Source organism: Mastigoproctus giganteus, chromosome 2 (genome assembly GCF_048544385.1).
Source record: "Mastigoproctus giganteus isolate SK-2022 chromosome 2, ASM4854438v1, whole genome shotgun sequence".
Taxonomy (NCBI): Eukaryota; Metazoa; Arthropoda; class Arachnida; order Uropygi; family Thelyphonidae; genus Mastigoproctus; species Mastigoproctus giganteus.
The window spans coordinates 155179495-155199344 of record NC_143576.1 but is presented as its reverse complement, the minus strand read 5'-3'; the positions used below and the strand labels follow the sequence as shown (position 1 = coordinate 155199344).

Sequence of the window (19850 nt, the reverse complement as noted above, 5' to 3'; positions counted from 1 at the left end):
TATTATCAGCTCAAGTACTTTCTTTCAGCAGTCGATAGCCAGATGAGTTCTATTTAAATTCAACATCCCAAGGCTTTCTTTTGAGGATTTATATCGGTCCACACAATTGCCAATTCCATTAGCATTCATCCACTTGTCTGTTTGTCTGTTCTTAGTCCTAAATATCCTAGTAGCAAGTGGCTACGATCGCAGTTCTTCCACATCCTATGGAAAAGGATGTGGAAGAACTGCGTTACATGATTTAAATCCAGTCTTGCTAGAAAAAAAGAAAACTTTTTTGAGGTTTTCTTCAAACAAAGACCGAGTCTTGTGAGAGGACTACTTCTAGATAGCTCTCTCTCAGACTCATTTTCTTCACTGTGCATAACGGACAAAGCGACCATAGAGTTCACGAGATTTATAGACACATTACGCTCAGGATCTTAGTTGTCTGAACTTTTATTCAATACGGCGCAACCAAAATAAGAGCAAACCAAACCGTAACCCTCTCCACTATGAGCAAATAAACAATCAAGAGCTATAATAAAAGTAAAGGTGTCAATGCCTTAAGATACTTCTTATTTTAGAAAGACGTTAAAGATTTGAACTAAACCTCATCCAAGAAAAAACTGCTAATTATGAAGAGGGCATTATCTAATGACGTCTTTACAATGCTCTCATCTGGAGCTTGCACAACAATTAAGTTCTACGTTGTTCAATGTATATGTATTGATAGTACTGCGCTGGGAACACCCATACTGAAAGGAATTGCTGTATTGATTTGAATAAGACAGAAATTAATAAAGAATGATGAAGTATAAAGATTGCAAACTATTAGAAGAGGAGATTGTATCAGCGCTGACAACAGGAACAACAAAAACAGTAAAACTGAGGAGTAACCCAAAGCAAAACCACTAGAGAGGCCGGACGAATATTTCTTTCTCTTCTTCTAGTTCATAAATGACTCGAGAAGCGGAATATACGCTCGAGATAAGAGTATTGCTTACGATTTCAGAATCTCTCTTATAATTAGCAGCTCCTTTTTGGGGTGAACTTGAGTTCAAATATTTAAGGCTAAAAATAAACAAAATCACGTGCAATCTATCATGTGATAATGCTATAATGTATCATACAAACATGCCTGGTGAATGCTACTGAAATCGAAAACATCTCTGGAAGACGTGTGGTTAGGTTAAATGGTCCGTGGGTTGCTTTCCTCGGTTACCAAAAGGGAGCAGCTCCGTTGGCAGTCATTCCTAAATACCCAACTGTCGCAAACGAAACTCCACACAACCCACTTTCTGTGTTACATTGTTACTGTGTGGCATGTATCAACTATGCCAAACAAAGCTTACTTGAGACCATCCGTTCCCCCTCACCCCTTTCCCTGCCTGTTGTCGTCTCACTGCGCATTATATTTTAAACGTCATTTCGATTATTTCTAAACCAACTTCAGTAATTTCACCGAAAGATGTCGAAATGTCTATCACGTGACACGTTTTAAAAAAGGGATTGATTAGGCTTTGTGCACCCTCAAATAGAGACTTTTGTTCCACCTTGGTTCGATCTCAAACGTTGAGGGCCTTGTTCCAAAAAAAAAAAAAAATGCTACGATTCTTTTGGTCTCGCTCTCTCTCATCACTTGTCTCTTGGATCTTCATCTAGATCAAAACAAACTAAAATTTTTGGCCTAAGAGAATAAGGCCCTCAGTGAAGAAAGTATACCAAAATGATGAGTCGTAGAAATATTTGGACCTTCGTCCTGGGAGAAATTTCAAAATGTAGCCGCGACAACTCACTATTTATAATATTAAAAGGTTCTAGGTAGGTGGCTAAGGATGGAACTTGTCTTGCCATATCTTTCTTTAGAGTAAAATAAATTATTTTTGTACATTTTTCAAGAAAATAAACAATAGCTAAGGGCGCATCTACCAAAAATGTATGAGGTGTAATATATAATATTACACCTCATACATAGTTGTTATACACCTCATACATAGTTGTTATAAGTAATACACTACAGTACTTAAGCCTAATCAGCTAAAGTGTCTTTTAAAAAAATAATTTTTCTGTTTATACTCCTGGACGTCTACATAGAGTGGAGGTTTAGAATTTTAAGACTGTGCTAATGGTTCAAATGGTGGTGATGTGGGGGATTTTATCCCTTATAATCCACAGCATCTTTACTATTGCACAAATGGAGTCATTAAGCCTAATGAGAAGATAAACTTTTAAATATACTGTAATCCCTCTTTCAGAGTCTAACAGATTTAAATGTACCCAGAAGCGTAAAGTTTCCAACCTCTTTATATCGTGGCAGCCGATATAACAGCGTTCGGTTAGCGACCGCCAGGGCACCTCTTGGGATTGTACAGAATAAGAATTAACGACTTCTATGTTATTAAGTGAAGAATAATACAGCAGGGCCAGTGGAGGCGGTAACTAAGATAAATTTGATAAGTTATGATTAATACAAGAAGCTTTCAGGGTGACGAACCCCTTCCTCAGCAAGTAAAAGTACATACATACAGAAATGCAAACATAATATAAATGTTTTTGTATAAAAACCAGTGCCAGAGCCCCATTCTCCTTCTATGTTATTATTAATTTGCAGAGTAATATTGTAATTCAAAATACCATTTCTATTCTTTGCAGTTTAGCCAGCTCTAAATTTTTCATACCAACAACATTATTACTCTCTAGAGAAAGGTGTGGAGATTTGGTTGGCTACAGTGAAGAGCCTTCACAGTTGCTTTGCAGTTCCTGGATGAAAGTTTTGACAACAGGGTAGTTTCTAACCAATAAGCTGAGGAGTATGGTAAAGGACTAGGGTTGGCGTCCATCGTCACTTGATTTAAACCCATGTGAGTTTTATCTTTGGGGTAAAAGATAAAACTCAAAAATAAAAGATCTCAAAGACAGAGAGTGTCAAGAGAATCCCAAACCGTTCCAGGGCTGAAGATGAAATTTTTTCTATGTTTGCAGCATGTTTTTCGTAATTTTTCACTTCGACTGTGACCAGTTATTGATAAACATGGAGGACACATTGAACAGTTATGACATGAAAATCACAGCGCTGCTAAATATAGTTCAAGCGTTAATTTCTTTTTATAAACAATAATTTATGTTCTTCCGATGAATACAATGGTACAATGAATGAAAAATCGTCCATTGTATGATGGAAAGAAAGAATTGCTCACCAATCCGATCCAAGCAATCTGTAGACCGTATGTTTCATAAAAATATAATACACTTGGTCAATCACTTCAAAATAAATCTTAACCAGTTATGTGTGGACAGTCGCTATAATAAGAAGATCCTGAAAGAAATGTACTAATGTATTTCATCCCCACCCTCGTGCCAGAAATGCATCTTCGATTGCGAATATTGGCCTTTGATTGGAGTAACCAAAGACGAATAACCCCACCTTTGCTATTTCCAGATCTGTCCTTTAAACAACATTACATTATAGCTAAAATTGTGGAAGTTCCACCTTTATCTCAACGAATATCAAAGTCTGTGCCAAAAAGGAAGGCTTCATCTCTACTTAAATAATTTATCTTTGATCCCACCGATTTCTGCAGTGACATAGGGCACATTTCTTGGAAGAAGAATTCGCATTTATTCAGCTTTAACTTGAAACCTGAGGAATGATTCCAGGCTCTCCTTTAGGATATCGAGATCCTGGATTGAATGTGATTGGCTTATACTGTAGAGATAATTGGAAAATTTGTAACATTTCTGCCATTTCTAGCAATTTTCTGTCGTGACGCGTGTCTGCGTAGAGTATATATTCAAATTGAAGTAATATTGAAAAAATGTGATCCAGTGAATGATGTTCAAATATAGTGCGCTGGCCAAAAACCGATACAGACAAGAAAAGAAACTAGTGATCTCACAATCGAAACCAAATATCCCACAAACAAACCATCCGAAAGATTATTTAAATAAATAAATGTTCTATTAATAATCCAAGACTGTTCGTATAAATAACTAAAATGAAAGATTCGTCTAAATGTACAAACTATACCTTATTTCTGTTTTTCAAGAGGCTCGATGTTCTTGATAGGCACTGTTATGAAGAAAATAATAAAAGACATGTAACGGCGGGTTGTTTCCCCTCGTTTGTAATACAATGAACATGTTGAAGATAAATTGAGAGAATCACCGTTACTTCCATCTTCAGATTTTTCCTTCCTTTGTCTTCAGGACAGCTGATTAACTTTCTTGGCGATCTAGGATGTTTCTAGAATCAACCAAAGTTGGATTCTGGCCACGTGTGCTGCATGGAATTACGTTCTTAATATACGAAATACACAAAACAAAGAAATATCGAAATGGATTTCAGGCAGTTAGCATATTGGAACGGAGAAAGTACTTCTCGATGTTCCCTAAAGATTACTGATCAAAATTCCACACGCACGTTAGGCCTAACGTTTTGATATTTTTCAAGATCAAAGCTTGATCTAAGTTTGAAGCAGCAAAGCAAAATCCTGATTTCTCTTTTACATAGACATCTTTTAAAATACTTAATCGTCTGGATGCATTTTTAGAGAAACCCCCTCCTGTCTTCTCTCTCCTAAGACAAGGTTTTCGTCAAAGAGATAATTTTAATATTTCGTCTCATTGTGTTTTGGATGGGGAAGGCTATACTCCCCCCCCCGCCTCCACAGTGCTTGTTTTCTGTAAGTATTCAATAAATTAACGAGGTCCCTTTGTCAATGGAACAAAGGGACCTTGGTGAAGGGGAGGACCTTGTTAAAAGTTTGCGTATAAATTAAAATGACGACCCAATTTATATAAAGAATACGTGGGTTGTATCTTCGACTTACCCTCACAGTTTAGGCTTAACTAACGCCTGTTTTGGTCCTGTTGAATGACATTTAGCTTTTTGGTGAAAAATGGTGCTCGCACTCAACCAAGAAGAGATTACAAAACTATTTCTATTTACGTTAGGGAAGCTAGCGAATCGTGCTTACCTGAAGTCTTTTCATTCGCTTCCAAACCTTCGAAGGCTTTGCTGGTCATTTCGAACAGCGCGTCGAGTGGCGAAGTAGCGGCGTTCGCTACTGCTGGACTCTCCGGAGAGTCGCTTTCCGATCTCTCGGAACGGGAATCGTCGTCTGCCGACCTCGGTCGCCGACGCGCCGCCGCCGAGCTGTCGAGGTCCCAGGGTCGAACAATCCCTCTGTCGGCGACGCTGGTCGGCGTCCGGCGCGTGCTGGGTTTGTGATTGAGAATGTCCTTAATGAAAAAGGAACTGAGGGGTTTGCTGGGGTTGGGGGCCGGCCGCAGTTCCATCATGCACAGTTTTTTGATCGGATTGAAATATTCGTCTTCAGAATGCTCGTCGGCAGCTTCCGCCGAGGCGATGCTCGTCACATCGATGTCCTTGTCCGGTGTCAGAGACGGCGGCGGAGGTGACAACGCTTTGTCTGTGCACTGCGATTCAGAGTCAGGAGTCGCCGACATTGCACGGACTTTAATTCGGGTGAACGCAGTCTGTTGTGTCGCTCCTTGGGAGGGGGGGGGGGGCGCTCACGGCTTAAAGATAACTACGGGGACAGTAGTTTGGGGGACAAACTCTCTCTAGGCGTCGACTTTCGGCGAGGGTTCCATTCTAGCTGTCTGTTGACGCTAAAAACCCTGCCGTAAATACAAGAGAGAGAGGTCACAGCAGCACCGGCGTAGTTCACAGAGAATCCGATTGTAGCGAGAAAGTGCACCGAGTCTCTGTTTCCCCGTCTGCGGCTACAGACGGAGTCTCCCACGAGGTGTTATTATTTTTTTACATTAAAACCCCGACTGACACTGGTGAGACAATAAAAAATAATCCCACGTGTCCCTCAAAAGGTTCCGCAGCGATCCCGCAGATGGCTCACGTCGAAACTCTGACAGTGACTTCGATACTCGCTCGTGCTGCACGTAGCGTCGGCACACCTCTTAAACACTGTCTCATCACCTCGAGTCTGGCGAGTTAGCAGACAGCTGCGTCCACCAATCTCGTCGCCGGCCTCCAAGAGTGGCAGCGAAAACGGACGAGCTGACGATCGTAGGCGGAGTTCGGTTGAAGTCTTCGTTTATGGCGTTGGTCGTAAGCAGCTGATGGACAGAAGGTGAGGGCACGGACTGAGAGTGCGCGCACAGCGGAAGTGGAGGTAGGTCTGGGGTACAACGAGACCCGCGAACCGATCATGCCGGTGATCTGGATAATCACCTGACCTTTATTCGCTCGGCTGTTCGTAGCGTAATATTCCCCCCTTCTTCACCCCAAGGCACGCTCACACACAGACGTCACTCCTCCTCCCGCAACGGAGGAGACGGACATCCCCGTGGCCGAAGCGAGCGGCTATTGGATTAGACTTCAGTTCTGCAAGCAACAATTGCAGAGATTAGCAACCAATCATTGCGCAGTTGGTTGGGGAAGAAGTAATTGTGTATGGCAAATGTTATCGGTGGAAGCAGAATTCTGAGGAGTTTCTAATTAGCTGGAGACAGGGAGGAAACCCCTTCTCCAGACCTGTCTGCTTCCAAATAACGTAGCCGGGACTGGTTTTCTTGACAGAGTGCCTAGTTTCCTATGACTCGCTAATGACGCTCTCGATAAAAGAGGTCAAACATTATGGTAGATTTATATTACAAATAGAACACACTTTAAGCCGAAATTTATGTAGCGTTCCGTGTATTTCAGCGTGCGCATTTATTTCTCCGTTTCGATCAGAAGGACGCGAATTATTAAAGAATGAAATGTGAGATAAGTTCTGTATTTGGTCTTCATCTCTGTGAAATTGTAATTTATTATTTTTCTAGTAATCTATCTCGCAACACAAGAAAATACCCAATTTTTTTTATGATACTGGAGGAAGAAATTATCCTTTCTATACTTTGACAATGGTACATAAAATGTTGCGTCAGATATCGTTTGCTGCCATAATCTCTGACCATTGTTGGTGGCAGACTATTATTTATAACAATACCTCTGCAACAACGCGCATTGTTTCACAGTTCCTGTGAAACAATGCGCGTTGTTGCAGAGGTATTTATTTCCTTTATTCTTCCATTGTTGCAATTATTATTTCCATTGTTACCAATTATTCTTCCATTGTTGCCAGACACACTTTCCCATATAGTCTTACACATTTTTTAGAAAAGTATTAAAATTAAAGTCGCTGTGATGAGTATTATTGTTCCTACCTTACTTAGCAACATGAAAATAATCTACTTTTGTTTATTATTTACACGCAGGAAATGTCGATCTATATATATATATATTTTTGATCTGCTAAACGTAACGTAATTAATTAATTGAATTGGCAACACAGCATTCCGTTTTCAAGGAATGATGGTATTGAAAAGAGTATTTAACATTCAAAGAATAATAATACTCTGAATAACATTTGGTGTGGAAATCTTTGAGAAGTGAGTTTTAATTTTGAATGTTCTTTCTTCTTTTAATTCGAATCAAAGAAAATGTCCATTGATAATTGGAATGTAAGCTTTTTAATGTTTCGTTTACGTCAGATATTGATTTATAAATGCACGCTATCCCAACAGCGCATGCAGGAGCCTGTCTTCTGTGTGTTATGCAGCTGTTCAAAGTGTGAGAGAGATGTCGGTGAATGAAGTTAGGAGGGTTGGAATGTTATAGACTCCTGATAACTTGTAACTGACTCAAGAACGTTAAAAACAGTTTTCATCATAACCGTCAGGGACAGAGATTTCTCGCAGAAACAAGCGATAAAATATTAGAAGCGTTCTTCATGAAACGTGGCACGATTAAGAAAGTCAGCATCAACACGTTCAGGAACTCAAAAGTTCAACAAACTCTTCAGAGGACCTTTCTCTCACCCCCTTTTCTTTTCTACCTCCATTGGGGCTTTGTCAAACTCAAACAGGAAACGTCAAGATGTTCTCCTTCGCTCAAAATATTCGTAAGTTTTAGCCCAGGTCGAAATCGTGCCCTCAGTGGACTGATCTTGATCGATTACTTGTGGTAAAAACTTACTGTCAATAGCAACGTTGTGGTGATTTGGTTTTTCCAGCTGTGGGAAGCCAAAGGGGCGTCATGGTGGGCTGCTCCCGAGTAACAGCGTTCTCCCATGTGCACCGCTATTCAGAAAAATTGGCTTTGTAACTGTTTTTACCTACAGTGCGGACCTTGTTCCCAGCACCCCAAAGTGTTTCCCCTTAAGCCTCATTTGGCACTTCAAACTTGTGCACAACTGGAGCAGAAACTTTTGTCCGAATGTGGTGCGTATGTTCTAGTCGAGAGATACGGATTTCTTCTTATTGATTATACAATAAGATCAGAGTTTGGCAGGTTCAAGACGTCTGATTTCAAGAAAGAGATGCCATTATTGGTATAAGAAATCAGAATCGAATATAGCGAATCCTATACGACGAGTTATAGAAAACATCTAAAGACATAAATATTGCAGTCTTATTCAAAAAGATTAATTTATTCTCTCAATTTTTACAGCGGATCTGAAGTATCTCAAGTTCAGCAACACGAAAGATTTATTAATTTATTTATATCAATTAAGCCAATAATGGTTTCACCTCAAAACGGATGGAGGGTATACATTAAAAGGGCAAATTAATTATTCGATTTTTACAGATTTCAAAAAATTATCTATATAAACTTTACACAGCTGTTGAATGGTAATTCTTTCACTCGTTGACGAGAATCGAACCCAGATGGAAACCCAGAATTTATACAAGATGGAAATTCTTCACAAATATTTTGTCAGAAACTGAAACAAATTAATTTTAAGCCATCAGCAAACTAACGACGAAAATCAAACTGTATGATACTTCGATCATCAGCTCATATTCGTGTATTTCAGACAGGAATCCATTTGTCTCCTTGCTTTCCTTCCCTTCTTTCTTCTTTAACCACATTGGTGGGGTTAACACCTTGAAAGCAACCATTTTACATTTCCTTTTTGCTGCTCAGCAGCTCATGGCAATGCCATCTGGACAGTTGCTAAGTTAACACTTCCCCATTTATTCTTTTAAATTATGGCCTCTCCTCAAATCCTTTAAGATCGGCATTTTGTCCTTCAACTATTATTTATTATTGACATGTTTATGCCTGTGCTGGCAGTCATTGTTCTTAATGTTGCCCAGCGTCTCTCCCCTTCCTTTTCTCCTAAGGCAATGGCCAGATTGCAAATCAAGGAGTTTACAATGTTTTGTCCAACTGTCTTGTTTGGAAGAAATGTGGTACGAATGCACAGACCGCAGCATTTATGCCAAAAATACGATTGTACAAAGAGTAATAAAAACTGCAAAATAGTAAGAGAAGCGGAAGTAATTTTCAGTTTTAAATATTAAATTTCAAGAAGTCGTGTACAACCCCATTTTGTAAAGTTTATTGTTGCAGTGCTTGAAACGGTCCTACTGGGGCATATACTGATTTCAAAATCACTACGGGGAAAGTACAGGCCCTTATGACGTGTAGTACAGTATTCACAATGAACATAAAAAGGCAGATTTTCACGTGCTTGAGGAATTCGAGATGCTAGTCAAGATCACCAAGCGGGAATACTAGGAACAGAAACGTGAGGAAGTTTTTAAACTCGAAGCTACCATCGGTCCAATAATACTAACCGTAATTTTCGAAAATTGAAAAGAGATTAGAAGCAAAATTACTTATTAAGTAAAAGTGAACCAGGCACCACAGTTGATAGAATTCTATCACATCTGATGCCTAATTCAACGGTATTGAAGAAAGCAGTGGAAAACGGCCATCAGATCCTTAGTTGTTATAATGAGAACACCATTGGATAAGCGAATTCCCTACAGACTGGTGATGTGCAAGCGTTTCTTCAGTCATAAGGGTGGGTCAGAGAGTGAAATCATTTCCTGCAGACTTGTAAGTTTGTCTTCTGTGATAGAGAGGATTATGGGGCCCTTAGTTAAGGGTGCAAGGCAGGATCATGTTGTTGTAGGGTTTTAGGAGCATCAGCGACTAAGGCCATATTGCCCCACGTGTACTGTCTGTAAATGGTGGGTTTTTAGTTCGAGAAACCTGAGTTTCAAGGAGAAAAAACCATGCTACCCTCACCTGAGACCGACTAACTCAGCCACGTTGTAAAAAAAGACCCATAAAAATTCCTCCCGTCATCTACAGGATTCAAACTCCAACTCAAGTCTTTTCCACCTGGCGTGGGGAGGACGGTGATCCTACCAACTGTGCTACGCACGAGGGCGCAGGATCATGTGGAAGGGAATGGAATTATAAAAAAAAAAGGGATCACAGTATGTGTTTCTATGATTCCTTATTATATTGGTTGATGTATCACCATCAGTCTGCATTGCTACAATAAACAGAGTTGAGAATACCCCCTCCCCTCTTTCTTTATTATTTCTGCACCTTCAGATTACCATTTGTCCGGTTTTTGTGTATTATTAAATTACTCTCTGGCTGAAAGAAATTTTTTTTCACTCGTCTATCCCGCATTCGTCCTTTTACCAATTAAAATTTATGTCCGTCATACGCGTGGCCATCAGCATTTAGTTTGCTTAACCCATTTATGTTTTTGTGATTGTTCAACCGAACACTAGTGTATTCATACCTATTTATCAATGTGAATTGACTAAATCAAACTAACCGTTTGAGTGCTGAACAAAACTTTGTCTGCAGTTCTCTAACCGCACCTTTTTCCAATAATAATAAACTTTCTATTAAGAAAATTATACAAAATATATATTAATTTTTGCAAGCACAGTTAAAAAAACACGGTTTTCATTATGGTAATACCGCGTTTTGGCAAAACTAAGGTTCCATAGAAAATAGGAGGAGGTTAGGCGAAAAACAATAAATATGCCAATAAAATGTATTAAAAAAAAAACATGTTTTTGAGTTCGCCGTTGTTCTAGCTCACATAATTGCTGAATTCGTTGATGTTCTTGTATTCTCTCTATCTTTTAAACTGCTCACAATACAGTAAGAAAAATAATTAAAAATGATGTTGGTGATGAAAGAAGATATACCCACTAAATTTCGACTGCCCTCCTAGGTCGCACCTTCATTTAATGCGGTGAAACCCTTCAGTGCGCCTCGCTCCTGACCACTCGGTTTGTCACTGCCCCTGTAGATTTTTGATTTTAATACTCGCACGAAATGTAAATACTAGTCTTAAAATCAAAAATCTACAGGGGCAGTGACAAACCGAGTGGTTAGGAGCGAGGCGCACCAGCACACGCTCTTTAAATGGGCCGTGGGTCAAGCCGTGTAACTGCCAAATATGATTAACGAATATGTTAGATTTATTGTAAGCTCCTCTGACCGGGTGGTCTTGCTGGAGTATAAAGAACGGACATAGTGACATAGTGTTTTTTGACAAGCGGCACCGGTGCTTTCGCACAACTCCGCATTTGAATCTCTTGTGAAGTAAGACAGTACAGTACTGTCAAGGCCAGATAGCATATGTTAGTGTATGTTCATGTTTGCTTAGTGCGGGTTATGTTGTTCATCTGGCCGCTTAGCCTAGGGTCTGTGGAACACCACAGACTGCTAGTTACCGTCACTGGCACTGGGAGCCGGACCAGGTATGTGGAAAGAGAACTCTGGCTGGCCGACCCTGGGGTTAGCCTGAGCTTCCCAGGGAGGGCCGAGAAAAAAAAAAATAAAAAAAAAAAATAATAAAATAAAATAAAAAAGAATAATAATAAAATAAAATAAAAATAAAAATAATAAATAATATAAAAAAAAAATAAATAAATAAAAAAAAAAAATAATAATAATAAAAAAAAATAATAAAAAAATAATAATAATAAAAAATAAATAAAAAAATAAATAAATAAAATAAATAAAAATAAAAAAATAAATAAAAAATTTTTTTTTTTTTTTTTTTTTTTGAAATAGGAGAAGGGGTGAGAGATTGAGGAGAAGAAAGAAGGTAAGCAGAAGAGAGAGGGTGAGGTAGGGTGGGCTCCCCCCTGGGGGAGCCCACCCTACCTCAGGAAGAAGAGAAAAGGTTGTGAGGTCAAGTGACCCACAAAGTCAGATTGCCTAATAGCATGATCCTGCATTTGAAAGTCAAATGCCAGCCCCACTCCCAGAGGAGTATTTATATGAGTTCCTGCACAAGTAGGAAAATCAGATATTGTCATACACCTTGAAGAGAAGAGGTGCCAGCAAGTGAGTGGGTCCCACAATGGGCAAGGGGCCCAGGGTCAACAATTTAATCTTCTTCATCCAAGGGTGACTTGTAGGCAATGAGCAGTGTCCCACACTGGGACTTGGATAATCTTCTCTTAGGGGATGAGAGGAGGCACATGGATTCATGAAACTCAAGGATTGCTTGGAGTTCTTGTGGCTATTGTAGAAAAGTCCTTTTTGGGTTCGTGGGTTTGTCAGATAGCTTCCTTTGTGAACGTCGAGAGATTCCTGTTAGGTCATGACAAAGATCAATATTCTGTTTGTGTTTTCTTTGATTCCATAAAGAACGGACAACACTGTATACATGGTACTGTCGAGTGTGCCAGAGAATAGACCCCAGTGTTTCGCAAACTGCGAGTACCGGCATCTTGGGCTGTCGCGACCTTCTTGAAGTGTGGCACGAGATCCTGACAAACTCCATTAAGTTTAGTGAAAACCGCCCTTTAGGTACCGCGAATACAGCGCCTTGCAACTCCAAGTGTTTTACTTGAGCAGCACGAAGTTTGGGAATCACTTGGTTAGCGAGTAAACAAATCCCTTCCGTCCCTCTACACTACCCACATTAGCCCATGGTCTACGAGAGGGGAAAATCAGTGTTACCTAAACCATGAACAGGCACAATATGGCCGAAGAGGCCCTCGTGCCAAAAACCTCAAATACAACAACAACGAGAGGGGAAGCAATGATTATCGCGTTCTTCTAATTACAAAAGAATTAGAAGACAAATAAAGAATGCTCTGAACGATTCCACAGAAATCCATCAGTACACGATGGACTTAAGATCTAAAAAAATCAGAAGCACCTACAAAAAGAGGTTAGAGAATAAAACTATTTTTAATTTACTTATTTTTCATGGATACAGGTGACCAGTCGTTATCTCAGGAACAAGCCAGTCCTCATTTCTTACTCCATTTCGTTTTGTTAATCTCAGACACCTTCCCAAATAGCCCCACGGTGTTGCATTGAAAATCAAAACCTTACCCTTGTAAAAGTACATAAATAATGGTCTGATGGCTTACCTGCTCTAGCTATGGACTCCGCTTATGGAAATGTATTAATGCTGACCCAGAAATCCTAACGACAATTTGTGGCATGAAGAAAGAAGCTAATGGTATTTGTGCTGTTATTAGAAAAGATGCAACGAAAACTGCTCAAATTTGCCGAAAGGGTGCTTTATTTTTTATTACAGAAGCATAACCTTCTGTGCTTAAACGTGCAAAGCGCCATTGACAACTTCTAAAGATTAACACACGCTAAAATAGATCAAGGAAACAATTCAAAATAGGTCAATTGTAAATACGAACCATATTAATGGAAGGGGGGTGTGAATCTTCAAGCTGAAGAACTTCAGTCCATTCCATCCAATTCGTCACAATTTTCTCCCTACGATCAGTAGCACAAAATAACAGGTTCTGGCTTAAACAGCAGCAAGTTCAAAAATCTGGTTTATCGTCGAGGTTTGTATCTGTACAAGAAAAACGAACACTGAGGATCTAATTAATTAAGTAAAGTAATTTATTAAATCCTATTGTCCAAAAAAAAAAAAAATCCTCCAAACTCTATAGAATTTACTAATTATTTCATTTGATTTTTAAAATCTGTTTAGTTAATTAATTGTATTTTTATAATTTAATTAATATTAAATTATAAAAATTAATACTCAACTAATTCAAATTATTAATTAATGTTATGATATAATTACGATTTACTTTTTAATTAGTAATGAAATAAATTAAACAAAGAATCCAGAACAACCAGTTGATACAACAATTTGAAAAAGATCAACATCTATTAACTTTCTGGAGATATTATTCAGAATTAAAATTCAGTCCCAGCTGGATATCATATTCAACTTTACTTGAAAAAGCATGTGATAGTAGTCCCTGAATGATATTCCCTGATCCACATCCTAAACAATTACTTAAAAATAATGTCTCTGATCAACGTTCTCAATTCCTTTCTGAAACCCAGATTACTAAAAATCAGTCATCATACTTTGTGGATACAACTATATAGTACTTGTTTCAGGTTTATACTCCGGCAGGACCACCAGATCAGTGGAGTTTACAATAAATCATCAATACAAACGTTAATCGTATTTAGCAGTCACGGAATTGAACCTCGATCCAATTCAAAGAGTGGCGTGCTATTGCACTCTCGCTCCTGACCACTCGGCTACGTCAGACCTAGCCAGGGGTGTCCCAAAGGAATGCTTCTTATCAGTTACACCTTTGCATTGGCTCTCGAACCATATTTAGTATCAAACGCAGAAAGCATGTCTTATGCCGATGATTTGAAATATTTTATAAAATCTAAAGAAATCTATGATGCCATAACCATTAACCAAGAGCTTGTCACACAAATGAGAAGAAACTACCCAATCAATCGACATAATGAAAAATCCAGAAAAACGGGTCAAATCAGATTTACCAATAGACAAATGAAATATGCCTTTGTTCAGAGATGTAATCATAAACGTCGACTTCTATGACGACCTTGGATAGGCATGGGACGAGAATGCCTTCTCAAAAGCGTTTTGATCACCCAAGATCTTTATGGAAGTCGATGTTTATGTGAAAATACCAAGACTAGCCATTCTCTACAAACTTTAATGTCAGTCCCTTTGTACCCATCAGTCTCCTGGTCACTGGCACCCAAATCACCTAGATGGCGTCAGCTGTGTGGTACATGAGTCAGGAGAAGATCATGCAGTGATGCGTGCCTTCTTCTGCCACACAAACTCAACATTAACAACTTGAAGAAATTCTTCCCTACAAATATGATCGATTCGTTCAACTTCCTGAACGTTGATTTCGATAAGTTCTGTACCCACGAGGCATACAAGAAATAATGTCCGAAAACCCTCATTAGTTTATGCAACTGTGAATTCAGGAAACTGTTATATCAATAAAATAAATGACGTAATATCAGACATATATCTTCATCGTCAGCAGTTTGGTAAGATATAAATACAAACAATAAGGATGTATTACAGGAAAATGTATTTATTTTACCTACTTGCTACGATCACCATTAACTGTAAATAACTGATATGCTATTAAATATACCTGTAACACCTAAAAAAATTGTTGTTACTAAATGTTCAAGTTAAAAGTAAATTTTATGTACATAATACGCTTCTCGCAGATGGATTGTCCCAGGGATTCCACTAGTGATGATGAATAACTTGATTTCATTCAGTCAAATTCATAATTTCATTTTTTAGATAATTATCACTGTTATTTAATTCTGTTCCTAGCAATTAAGAATGATAGATATTCCATATTCTTTATGTTGAAACAAGTTTATCCCCAGATTTGAACGGAAAATATGGTAACTTACTTAACGTACACTATTCTTCATCCAGACATGTGCGATTCAGGTTGCGTAGACCGCAAATGTTTTGTGATTCTTTATTCCTTCTTATTCATTTTTGCTTTTAACAGCGGAGGTCATTGAGCGATGTCAAAGGGGGGAAAAAAAAGAAGTATACTCATATGAGCGGCTACGATTGTTGGAGTGCTTAGATGAGCCAACGTTTACACATGTTCCTTCTAATGGCTGTGGAAGCTTGAGGAAGTTACACCTCTGAGTACTTTCTGGAGACTCTTTTAGGGTGCGGAAGAATCTCTAATGGCATCTGCTGCATTTTTACTAAAAAGGACTGGGACACGTTATTACTGCAGTCAAGAAGGAAAAATTAACTTCGCATAATACTCACGAACGTTTCCTACGGTTAATTCTAGGGCAGTCGAAGCTTGTATTTTAAATGAGTATGCTTAAACTTATATATTAAAACGCTCGTTTCAGTCCTAGTGTGAGTCAGTCGGAAAGTATTGAAGAGAAAGGGATAATATCCTTTGGGATAATAAGAGGACAAACAGGAGATAAATCAGGGGACAAACAGGGATAATATCTTTGGATAATTTGGGATTATAAGAGGACAAACAGGGATAATATCTTTGCATAATATGCTTTGGGATAATAAGAGGACAAATAGAGGATAAATCCGGAGGCAAACGGGGATAATATCTTTGGATAATTTGGGATTATAAGAGGACAAACAGGAGATAAATCCGGGGAAAAACAGGGATAATATCTTTGGATAATATCCAAAGATATTATCGTATTTTATCTCCCTTCAAAATGATATTGCTGAGCCAAATAATTTTGCTCATCCAAAACAAAATCGATCAAAAACAAAAAATCGATTACGATCTCTTTTGATGCAGTCCGCTTCTTAATATTACCATGTTAAGAGGAATCTAAAAGTAAAAAAAAAAATAATAATAAAATAAATAAATAAAAGGTATGTACGTAAGTTAATGAAGTTATGTTGTCATTAATACTTTTTTCTTCACTTTTCTCTAAGCTTTTAATATAAACACTTTTATATCTAATTATAAACGTATTTCATCCCGATTATCTTTGATTAAAAACTACGCCTGGTATCTTGCAATTCCCATAGAAGGATTCAATGAATATCTAATTACGTCACAGGTACTATAGAATGCTGTGATTAAATAGCTTATTAGCTGACGTCAGTCGGGATGCTTTGAGCTGTGCTTCAACTCAGAATACTTATTAGCAGTGAGATGTCACACACCTCACTAAGAAAGATGACATTTTAATTATTATAATGAGGGAATATTTTATCACAACAGCCAGATGGGTAATAGCAGGATATACTGATATGCAACGTGCCCTGCTGCCTTGCAAGATAAGCTGGAGGTTAAATATGAAGCGCAAAAAAATAGAGAAATTATAGATTACGTCATAACGAGTTAAAATATATATAAATTAAAAATAATGGCACAAAAAAAAAGACATTCGATCTCAGTCTTGAAGGAGAGATGCACGAAAAAAATAAGATTATAATTAATCATTACTTTAACAAGCTGAATATAATTGACCTATTCAATTTACATAAAAGCACTTTCGAACATGATAAATAGGTGAATTTTTTTTTCCCTTTTAATTCGGCTTTTTATTCAGTTTTTGTTTGAATATAAGCATTTGTTTGAAAGCGTCTGAGAGAGGGGTAGAAGTATACTCCTAGTACACCCTCTTTCTCTGCGAGAGAGAGATATTATCTTCAAAAATATTTAGCGTGATTTTGATGTGCGCGAAATGTGTTTCCATATTCTAAATAAATACGAGATAAATACTCTTACTCGCTCGGCTAAATTTTGTTCAGAAGCGCATGCGTACTTGCTTGTCACATCCTGGAAAACCGAACCGCATGATGCTCTGCAGACACGTTTCTGCTGTTGGAATCTTGAATTTCCACGTGTCCCCTAGTAGGAGTCGATATTCTCTTGCATGAATCCGTTTCACGCCAGTCTTGACTGTCGATGTTAACATTTCTGCAGCACAAAAGACTACGGGATAGATGGAAGTGTTGATACAAGGGGATTCCGCTAGGTGGCGGAATGAAGTAGGCTATCCATTTGATGCGCTCGTGTTGGGTATCCTCGTTTTTTTATGTCTAAGTCAGTGTAACCCACAATTTCTATAAATAAAACAATAATAGGACACTGGTAGCTGTCAGCAATCCCACCCCCGACAGAGCTAATTAAGGGAGAGTAATTTTATATCTTCTTCCTGACATTGATAATGGATGAAAAAAATATGTGGCGCATGTCTGAAAAAGGATATTCTTACATTTAAAATGCATTATTTTCCGTAAATTTTTCTTACATAAATTCATTTACGCCCTGCAGGGAAAAAACAACCTACGTAGAGGTTGTTTTATCAAAATCCTACAGTATAAAATCTAAAAGTCCTATTCACTGGGAGAGAAGATTGAAAGCTGACACGTCTGATTTATGGGATAAACAAGGGCAATAGACTTCCTCCCCCCCCCCTTCTTCGGTCATCCACCGATTAAGAGGTTGTTAAAATTGGTAAAGTAGATTTTTCTGATTGCATCCTGAGGGTGTACACACCCACAAGCGAAAGGAATGCCGATGACAGCCAGGAAGAGCCTGTCTTACCACAGTTGGATGCAATTGACAACTTGGAGAACGGTTCTGCATTTAACGTTCCTTGCTTCTCAGGTCCACAGATTCTCTATATCCCATCATCACAATCTCCCTCAGTCAGCGATTATTGAAATCACTGCAGCGATAATCATCAACAACAACTTAAGAGAGGGAGAAACAGTATAGCTCATCTCCCACAACTATATTCTCAGATATTGGCACTTAATTTACAAACTTCAGGACTACAGCACCCGTGGTATTTCGAATCCACCTTTGCTTGACACAAGTAGTAACTTTTGGAATGGGACCCGCGCTGCTTATGAGCACTCTTGCGGTGTAAACCACCTGGCTTCTCTAACAACAACAACTCTGGTATACTGAGGTTCCTGGCTCACTCTACCGAGATTTTAATAGATTGTTCAAGTACAACATGTCAGATCTTCCTACATGGAAGAAGAGCTTTTATCTGCAGATTAAGCTCGGCAACAGAACACAGTGCCATCAAAAGCACGTGTAAAGTCCAACTTGCTATTTCATGGACAGATGAAATTCAAGAGTTCGTGGGCAGTAAATGGATGGCCAATGCACAAAACAGAAGGAACTGGAAAGTTGCTGGAGAGGCCTTCATCCTGCAGTGGATTGAAAAATGGCTGATGATGATGATTGCAGTACAAGTTTAACAATTAAAAAGCGAGACATTCCTTATGCATCCTACCTATGTTTTTCAGAACGTTCAAAGTTTTTCTAACAAACTTCCCGCACTGCAAACTTGCTTGATGACGACTGACTGAAATTACATTGGTCTCATTGAAACACGGTTAGGTAATAACAGAAAATTAAACATTCTAGCTGACCCTTTTGGATAGACCTTAGAGAAGCTGAAAGTAGGGGTAGACGAACCATGATGATAATCATGTAGAAGATGTCTACAAAAGAATACTTCTCCAACTCAGGAAATTTTGACACCATCTGCTCTGATGCTTATATTTATGGAAAAATTAAAATACAAATGTCTTATATACCAGCCTCCTGAGCACTCTACAGATTCAAGAAATGAGCTCTTCTTTTATTATAATGAGGGAATATTTTATCACAACAGCCAGATGGGTAATAGCAGGATATACTGATATGCAACGTGCCCTGCTGCTAAATAATTTCGAAAGTAATTTTAATACTTTTGTATATAACCTTTCAGGCGAACGTCTCATGGCCTATTTAACCTCATGGTAATCTACTTCACACCTCCGTATAATCTATACCTTAGTAGCCAATGGCTGCTCCAGGGGCGTTTCGTCAAGGGAGAAAGAAATCGATATTATTAATAATAACTTTCATGTCTAAACAAGGTAGAGTTTATACAGAAATAACCGAAGATCAGAGTGCAGGATTCTCCCGACAGTTATCAATTTATTCCTAATGACAACTTTGGTTTCCAGTATTCTGGAACTTTGGCATGTCGCTGTGCGATGTGCACACACACTAGCGCGGTCTGCGATCCTCCTCTCTAAGAGGTACTTCATAATAATTACCACCGAGCGAGGTCTTCCTCCAGAGAATTCAAGATTTTCAATCTTGGAAATCAAACAGACCATGGAAGTCACAATTTACAGACAGAATACACTGATGCCTCATAACCGTAGCTTTGAATTTTAAGTTTCGAATAATAAAAAATAATTAAAATAATAAAAAGTAAAGATTTATCGGTCACGTAAAACGTT

The 19850-nt window shown here is 38.4% G+C and overlaps 1 protein-coding gene across 1 annotated transcript in view; it reads right to left on the bottom strand.

Moving 5' to 3' along the window:
• The window catches only part of LOC150089677 (transcription factor LBX1-like), a 143474-nt gene extending 138023 nt beyond the window's left edge, over positions 1-5451 (bottom strand). Inside the window, exon 1 of the mRNA XM_090390071.1 lies at positions 4959-5451. Coding sequence (XP_090246197.1) covers positions 4959-5451 — 493 coding nt within the window. The remainder of the gene's footprint in view (positions 1-4958) is intronic.
• Positions 5452-19850: the final 14399 nt, after the last annotated feature.